General features: G+C 39.4%; 1 protein-coding gene across 1 annotated transcript; it reads left to right on the forward strand.

Moving 5' to 3' along the window:
• Positions 1 to 8176: 8176 nt before the first annotated feature.
• Positions 8177 to 8863, forward strand: LOC139442241 (hepatitis A virus cellular receptor 1-like). Its single transcript, XM_071223026.1, has one exon. It carries the CDS (start codon positions 8177 to 8179, stop codon positions 8861 to 8863), a length of 687 nt encoding a protein of 228 aa, XP_071079127.1.
• Positions 8864 to 9726: the final 863 nt, after the last annotated feature.

A 9726-nucleotide genomic window follows, 5' to 3' on the forward strand; every position in this document is an offset into this window, starting at 1 on the left:
CGTTATTCCCCGTTAAATAAACAACAAGTCAAAAATATCATGTCGGGCATTTTAATTAAACAGAAACAGAAGACAGAAACACAAACCTTCATTGCCACACTAACCAAATCGCCCCAAAATGTAATGTTTCTATGTATTCATCAAAAGTGAATAATTGACCACTTTCTGTTATAAAGTGGATAATGGAAGTTAATTCTAGTATTAGCAAAGGCAATCTCCTGACTGGAGCTCTGAGGACGTCTTCGTCCCACAACGAATAAATGTCAACTTTCACATGTTACCCCGTTCAACGTAGTGGTCCGTCTCATCAGCATGACACGCACGAGATTTACCACAAAAAAAGAACATGCGGAACAGGTGCGTTTTGGGCGAGCACTTCCATATTAATCGAGTGTATTTGGACAAGCTATACCAACCCAACCAAGAACAACTGTTTCCTTCTGTTCATCAATTGTATTTGTTTCCATATCTATAATTTCAAACAACAAATACCCGTTGCTCAACCTATGACATTTTTATCCATAACATTATCAAATCTGTTATATTGATATTGTTTAAATTATATTTTTGTGTTTAAACAATATCACGTTCCCGCATTCATGTTAAGAGCGTTTAAAGTCATTCATCTGGGTCTCGAGTAGTTGAGGTTAATCGTCTATTAAATTTCATATTTCACAACAAATTCTCTCCTCATATTTTTGTCCTGTGCTGATGGAAAAGACCTGGCTAGACTTGCTTTTTATAATCTAGATTGGTTTTTGCAGAGACCATATACCGACATGGTCTCTGGTTTTAGTTTCATAAAATCCACATGTGGAGGACTAGGTCCGAGGTGTATACAGTGTAAAGGTGGGCCTCTAGACACACGAATTAGAATTGAAACTTCCATGACATATTTTCAACAGAGGTGTCAACTTTTAAGCACCTTTTAATCACAATTAATTATTCTTTCCAATAGAGACCACCACGCCTAGATGTAATTTTCATGAAATACACACAGTTTTATAGGCAATCAGTCCCCATCTCGGCATTATAAACCAACGAGGCATCTCGTGCTATTTACAACGCCTAATGGAATGTATATAGCAGTGCAATTGACAACGACGAACGGTCTACCGGCCAGTGTTCTATTGAGCGTGCAATCCCAACGCCAGGTCTAGCTGATTGATTACAGTGATTTGTCTTCATAAAAGCGTCTAAAAGTAGGAGATTTGGGTTTTCTGATTTCAGAGAGAAAATTAACACGATACTCATAAACGCATTGTGATATAAACAACTCGTCACTGGCTACGTGACATCAACATCATTCAGTGACAACAATAGATTAGTTTTAGTGTCGTTAGTGTCAGGCAAAGTACGGATCGTTGAAAAGTGTGATATTTATTAGTCAAGTGAGGAGAGGGGAGAACAACCGATGCCAATGAATAACAATAAATAAAAGAGTAAGACTTTCAACGTGCATTGACTTCAAGATGTATGGTTTTGTAATTTACGAAAAAGTCATGGGCGTTTACGCGATGTTGGCACGTTGAGGTTAATCGTTTTTAAGCCCAGAGTATTTGTGAAATTGATGATGGAATATATTTTTTCATAGCTGTGTCAAGGTCATACTCATACGATGATTGTCAAGGATAAAGGTTTTTTTAATTAACATATTCATAAACATACATATATATATATATATATATATATATATATATATATATATATATATATATATATATATATATATATATGTATGTATGTATATATATATATCTATATATATATATATATATAGAGAGAGAGAGAGAGAGAGAGAGAGAGAGAGAGAGAGAGATACGTTTTTACATTAACGCCTTTTGCTCAGCTAAACAGTAAATGAAACATCTTAGCACTACAGGTAGCCTTGCTCCAAGGCTGTACTGAAAGTCCATGGATTTCTAGTAATTCTAGCCTCCTAATAGGCAAATCTAGATATGTGTACATCTAAGGACTCCAGTCTCTAATAGGGACAACTTGTTCTTATTATTTACATGATCTAGAAATTATGATTTAAACTAAAAATCATTGCCTTAGGGACTTGTGCAAGTCTCTACACTACACTACACTACAGGGTCAGACAGCAGTTTCAAAGAACTATCTTCAATAACGGCGTTACAGGGGAGGATACCTTCAAAGGCGTTACAGAGGGACTGTCTTCAATGGCGTTACAGAGGGACTGTCTTCAATGGCGTTACAGAGGGACTGTCTTCAATGGCGTTACAGAGTGACTGTCTTCAACGGCGTAACAGAGGGACTATCTTTAACGGCGTTACAGAGGGACTGTCTTCAACTGCATTACGGAGTGACTATCACCAACGGCGTAATAGTGGGACTATCTTCAACGGCGTAACAGAGGGACTATCTTCAGCGGCGTTCCAGAGAGACTATCTTCGACGGCATTACAGAGGGACTATCTCCAATGGCGTTACAGAGAGACTATCTTCCATAGCGTTACAGAGGAACTATCCTCCATGGCGTTACAGAGGGACTTCTTCAATACCGTTACAGAGGGACTATCTCCAATGGCGTTACAGAGAGACTATCTTCCATGGCGTTACAGAGAGACTATCCTCCAAGGTGATCATATTGACGTTGTAAATAAGGTGTAAGGGACATTGTCTTTGTGTATTTTCTAATGTACGGTTCTCATTAATAGCTTAATTAATGGAAACACATGATCATGGTAGAAGAAACGAACAGCAATGTCGAGCATGTTGCTACGCAACCAGCCACGTGACATTCTGTAGCCAGTCGCACCAGTGGGCGCTCACTGCAACCATGTTTTGTTTGTTTGTTGTTTAACGCCGCACTCAGCACTATTCCAGCTATATGACGGCGGTCGGTAAATAATCGAGTCTGGACCAGACAATCCAGTGAATGATATCATGAGCATTGATCCACGCAATTGAGTTACGATGACATGCATTAACCAAGTCAGCGAACCCGAACACCCGATCCCGTTAGCCGCCTCTTACGACAAGCATGGGTTGCCGAAGGCCTATTCTCTACCCGGATCTTCACAGGTGTGCAACCACGTGGTACTTGTGGATCTATTCCTGTTAAGAAACCCAAAGGTAACATTTTTTAAGAACGAAATAAACAAATATATTAGATCCTAGTTGTGTAGTCACATCAATTTAATCAATCCCCGTCTATAGATACGAATAGGTAACCCATGCTATCTGTATTTCACAAAAATAAAATTGGAAAAAAATGTTGAAAAAAAACAGAAAATCGCGTTGTTATGTCTTTTTCGTACACCACGTTTAACTGAAATTATGAACACTTTTACAATGTTCATATACAAGTATATCCTGTTACATACGTTGCCATGGCGACGGGTATACTCTGTCACGACAATGGTGGACGTACAAGTGGAGATGGCCGTGGGAGCACTCCCCAGTATTTCGAAACGTTGCCGCCGTCATAATAAATTCGTCAACACCGTAATTACGTTTGTTTACGGTACATAAAAATTCAAATATAATCTCGGTTATTACCCATTCGCATTACCCATACCACACACACAGGTGTACGACATAATCACCCGAACTTTACATCATTCCCTGAGGCGAATGACTCGTTTAACTAAACTTATTCGGGTTCTGGTCTCGAGATCTCAGCGGCAAAGGGACATAACTACTACGCGTGTGAATGAGTAGTACAGGTGGGCGTGCCTGCCAGCGTGACACATCAGGACCTGTCAGTTTGAAATGTTGTTAATTGCAATTAAGATTGTAATGACGATGTAATTGTTGTGTTTGATAGTTATTTATGCGTAAATAATAGTTTTCGTTAATATTTTGATTAGGTATTGTGAGTTCACTTAAATATTAGTTTCTATTTGGGGAGAAAGGTGTGTATTTCCTGAAATTGTCATTTAGAGTCTGACAGCGTGACGTATGACCATTTTAGAAAGGTTTAAACTTGCCCTACGGCGCACACTCAGACCAGAAAATATGTTATTGCATGGCACTGTAATTTAATTCAAATATTTTCTTTACGTCACGATTTTAATTTTGTCAGTTGTAAACTATGTTGAAACATTCAGTTCTGTTAGTAAAACTCATCGCTCACAAATTTTATTGTACGTAAGGTTTTTGACACGCACATGAAAATATTTTTTGGAAAAAATAGGATCATGAATATACATATAAGAATCATGAATATACATGCACTCATCAACACGAGGGAAAAGTGGTGTGTTTGAGAGGTGTGTGTTTGGGTTGGGGTGTCTGTCTGTCTGTCTGTCTGTCTGTCTGTCTGTCTGTCTGCTGTCAGATATATGTACCAAAATAACCACTAAATAGGCCTTTTTTAGGAAACAGACACTTTTTTAAATCTGGACAAGTGACCCACTTACTTGGTTGATGTTAATGACCCTTTACAGAGGAAATGTCACAAAATAAACTCGTTTTCTAACTTTGAAGGGCGACCCTTCCAAGACTGATCAAACCAAAAAGTTGAAACAAACCAGGAACCCCCCGAAGAATGGTCAATTTTTGTTGCCAGGACTGTATGACACATGTTTCAGCTGAGACCAACAAAAGAGCCCAAAATGGAAAATTCTGTATCTGCTATTATAGTCTGTGCAAAAATCATAATCAGATACCTTTATCTGCCAAATTTACTTTGATGAACGTTGTCAGTAGCACTTGTAAAAATCATAAATATGGAAAGGGTTCTATCGCCTATATTTCCATTTCCGTCATGTTTTCATGCATAAATATATTTATCATATTCTCATCTCTACTCCTTATCAATGCTCTATTTTTGTACCAGGTCCCAAGTGGGCGTTTTTGTAGAACAGACATCAAAACACCCCCCCCCCCCCCTCCCCCCGCACGCACACACACACACACACACACACACACACACATGGATTGGATGATCGTACATTTCTTGATTTAACTAGAGAACAAACATGGATCATACATTTTACTTTAACTAACGAACAAACATGGATCGTACATTTCTACTTTTACTAGCGAACAAACATTGATCGTACATTTCTACTTTAACTAGCGAACAAACATGGATCCTACATTTCTACTCTAACTAACGAACAAACATGGATCGTACATTTCTACTTTTACTAGCGAACAAACATTGATCGTACATTTCTACTTTAACTAGCGAACAAACATGGATCTACATTTCTACTTTAACTAACGAACAAACATGGATTGTACATTTCTACTTTAACTAACGAACAAACATGGATCCTACATTTCTACTTTAACTAACGAACAAACATGGATCGTACATTTCTACTTTAATTTGCGAACAAACATGGATCTACATTTCTACTTTAACTAGAGACCAAGCATGGATCGTGCATTTCTACTTTAACTAACGAACAAACATGGATCGTATTTTTCTACTTTCACTAGCGAACAAACATGGATCGTGCATTTCTACTTTAACTAACGAACAGACATGGATCGAATTTTTCTACTTTCACTAACGAACAAACATGGATTGTACATTTCTACTTTAACTAACGAACAAACATGGATCGTACATTTCCACTTTAACTAGCGAACAAACATGGATCTACATTTCTACTTTAACTAGCGACCAAGCATGGATCATGCATTTCTACTTTAATCAGCGAACATGGATCTCATATTTCTACTTTAATCAGCGAACATGGATTTACATTTCAACTTTAATCAGTGAATATGTATCGTACATTTCTACTTCAACCAGCGAACAACACGGACCGTACATTTCTACTACTATCAGCGAACAAACATGGATCGTACAGATTCGCCCTGATGATGTGTAGGTTTGTCACCCAAGCGGTTAACGTCAATGACCAGCATGTCTTCCGGCTTCCCTCCCACATCCAACCGATTGTAAAACGGAACAGTTACACCTCCCTCCTTCCCTCCCTCCTTCCTTCCCTCTCTCTCCCTCGCTCACTCACAATTAATACGTGTGTCTGGAAAATGTACACATGTACATTTAAAAAAAAATTCAAGACAGTGTATTCTCTTATTGCCCACAAAGCTATCACAACATCTTCATGTTTTCACTGTATGCAAGGACGAAATGAAAACTTGGGAAGTCCGCCCTGACGTTACGTCACACGTCACATATAAAACCGATTTTTTATATTACTATTGCGTCTAATTTTGAAACAGAAAATGGACATTATTCCATTCCGTGTTCATTAGTGTCATCGATACTTTCTATACAAATGATCACAAAGTCTTTTAAAACATGGCTGACAAACACTATTGTCTCTTTGAATGCAGGGTTGTTGATGAACGTATTTTCCGCCCTCGTTCAATAATGTCGCCAGTATGTCCAAGGATGAGACACCCCTTACAGTCTCCAACTAACAGCCAAAGTAGAATAGTCAAAGTAGAATAGTTAAAGTATCCCCTTAAGGCAACAAACAAAGAGAATGGATGTCGGTATCTCTTACGACTCGTAAACTATTATTACCAACATGTGTTTTTCCTCACACTTGAATGAATAACCGCAATTACTGTCATCGCTTGGAGACACTACCCAACACGATGTCCGGTGTATGTACAGTACCCTGGGGCTGGGGTTGTGGTGGGGGAGCGTCCTCTCCACCCCTGCTAACACTCAGATACATGTGTTTCGTCACCATATACAATGGCCAACCGGACAAAGCCCACACATTCCCTACAGACATAGGTCATCAGTTGATGCGGGTCCGGTCTGGTAATCCTACCATCATGTCCGGATCTTACTGGTTTCCGTTTCCGGAAGCATATTTATGTAAATGCTCAGCAACAAAAGTAGCATGTTATTAATCATGAAATATTTTTAGAACCTTACCAAAGACTTGTATAGGGCAAACGTTCCATGCAGAGACCGTTACAATATTGAAAAAATGATATAAAACATATACATAATAAGTCAAGAAAACAATACAAAACACCAACTTTGAATATTATAACATAACTGTGATACAATTATTACGTGTTATTTTATAACTGTTATAATATAATTATGTGTTATAATATAACACAAAAATAGATTTGAAGCGTTCTTGTGAACATTGATCCCGTAGCGTTTCTAAAGCTATTTTCTTCTGAGTTTAAATTGTATTCTAAATTTAAAATGTGTGTGTTCTTTACGGTTTTAGTGAGATGGGGTTTTTTAACTAAAGAGATGTACAGCACAAAGAAAGCTCAACTTTTTTTTTTAAATATTATCATATTTTCGTCATCGTTATCAATGTCATCACCTTCACTCTGTTCATGCTTGTCTCAGAGGCGACTAACGGGATCGGGCTGTCAGGCTTGCTGACTTATTGATGCATGTCATCGTGTCCCAATTGCGTGGATCGATGCTCATGATATCAATCACTGGATTTTCTGGTCCAGACTCCATTATCACAGACTGCCGTCATATAGCTGGAATATTTCCGCGGCGTTAATCAACAAACAAACAATGTCAGTACCTTCATCCTATTGATAAAATCCAACTTGTATATTTATTCAGCGTGTTAAATCGGTCAAAAGTCACAAGAAGTACATTTGGAAACAAAAGCCGTAACCACAGCAACCACATGCTGTACACGGTCTCTGAAAAACAAAATGACCTTCGAATTTAATCAGTACCACCGGAGTTCCTGCCTTACTTATATCTTATCTTTTCCCCCACACATTCCATTCACTCTTGTCACTTCCTCTGCTGTCGCCGAGCCCGTATTCAGCAGGGACATTTCAATGTTGACATTAAAGAGCTTTGTTTATACCTTGTTACACGTGTGACGCGCTGAGACGGCCGCGTCAGGGCTAGCCTTGCTCCAAGGCTGTATTGAAAGAAGAGTCCATGGATGTGTAGTAATTCTGTCCTCCCAGTATGCAAGTCTACATATGTCGAAGGACTTCACTCTTTCATAGGGCCAACCAATTTAATTATTTATATAATCTAGAAATTATGATTTAAGCTTATAATTATTGCCTTAGAGACTTGTGCAAGTCTACGGCAGGGCCTGCGAGCTCGGTCGTATGTTTTTATTTTAACGATTACTTTTATGGTTTTAGGGTTAACAGTAAACGGAAATTCTACCGACGACAGATTCCAGCAACTTTCCTGACTGACGAGACGTCAGAATGGATCAGTTGTTAGACTTGCACTCAAAATACAGAGTCTGTGGCTAATGTCAAAGTTCATGCGAGGATACGTGTTCCTACAAACATATATGGATGGCCGTGACCTTTCTGTGTGGACGCTGCTTGATGCTATTCGTGAATTACATTTGGAGCGGAGGATGGAGATGGGGAAAAACAAATTTGGTGTGCAGCCAATAGAACTGTTTTGGGTCTTTTGTAAATTCGAAATGATTGGTACGGTTAGGTCTCATAATCGCCACCCTACCGTCACCGTCATCGACGTCAACACAGCATCTGCCACCATCACCGTCATCAGTACACTTTCTACTACCCTCACTGTCACCGTCATTAACACAACATCTACTACCATCACTGTCACCGTTGTCAACACAACATCTACTACCATCACCGTCACCGTCATCAACACAACCTCTACTACCATCATCGTCACCGTCATCAAAACAACCTCTACTACCATCACCGTCACCGTCATCAACACAACATCTACTACCATCACCGCCGTGAACACAACATCTACTACCATCACTGTCACCGTTGTCAACACATCATCTACTACCATCACTGTCACCGTCATCAACACAACCTCTACTGCCATCACCTTCACCGTCATCAACACAACCTCTACTACCATCACCGCCGTGAACACAACCTCTACTACCATCATCGTCACCGTCATCAACACAACCTCTACTACCATCACATTTTACAGCTAGTACCGTCGTCAACACAACATCTACTACCATCACCGTCACCGTCATCAACACAACCTCTACTACCATCATCGTCACCGTCATCAACACAACATCTACTACCATCCCCGTCACCGTCGTCAACACAACCTCTACTAGCATCACCGTCACTGTCGTCAACACAACATCTACTACCATCCCCGTCACCGTCGTCAACACAACATCTACTAGCATCACCCTCACCGTCGTCAACACAACATCTACTACCATCACCCTCACCGTTGTCAACACAACATCTACTACCATCACCGTCACCGTCGTCAACACAACATCTACTACCATCCCCGTCACCGTTGTCAACACAACATCTACTACCATCACCGTCACCGTCGTCAACACAACATCTACTACCACCCCCTCACCGTTGTCAACACAACATCTACTACCATCACCCTCACCTTCGTCAACACAACATCTACTACCATCACCGTCACCGTCGTCAATGCAACCTCTACTACTATTATACGAAAACTTCATCAATACAACTATTCTACTACCATCAGGCGACCTTCTCGTCAAAACTCGGCTACCGTTTTCGACTCTTTTCAATCTTATTGACCGTATGATCCGAATAAACACCATTTATTAGATACATAAGTATTACTTTTATAATGTATAATGTAATTGTTGATTATATCGTTGCCTCTACATCCTTGTACTTTAAATCCTTGTACTCTAAAAATAGTACAAGTTAGTGCAAAATAAATCCTGTTTTGAAAACGCGTTTAAGTATATAATCAATCAGCTGGCATCTCTTCCCGGACCCTATCCGCGAATCTGTTATCTAAATTCGTCACAGTTTGTAACACGTAGAAACATATCACATT

Source organism: Haliotis cracherodii, unplaced genomic scaffold (assembly GCF_022045235.1).
Source record: "Haliotis cracherodii isolate W230 unplaced genomic scaffold, xgHalCrac1.p SCAF_5, whole genome shotgun sequence".
Classification (NCBI taxonomy): domain Eukaryota; kingdom Metazoa; phylum Mollusca; class Gastropoda; order Lepetellida; family Haliotidae; genus Haliotis; species Haliotis cracherodii.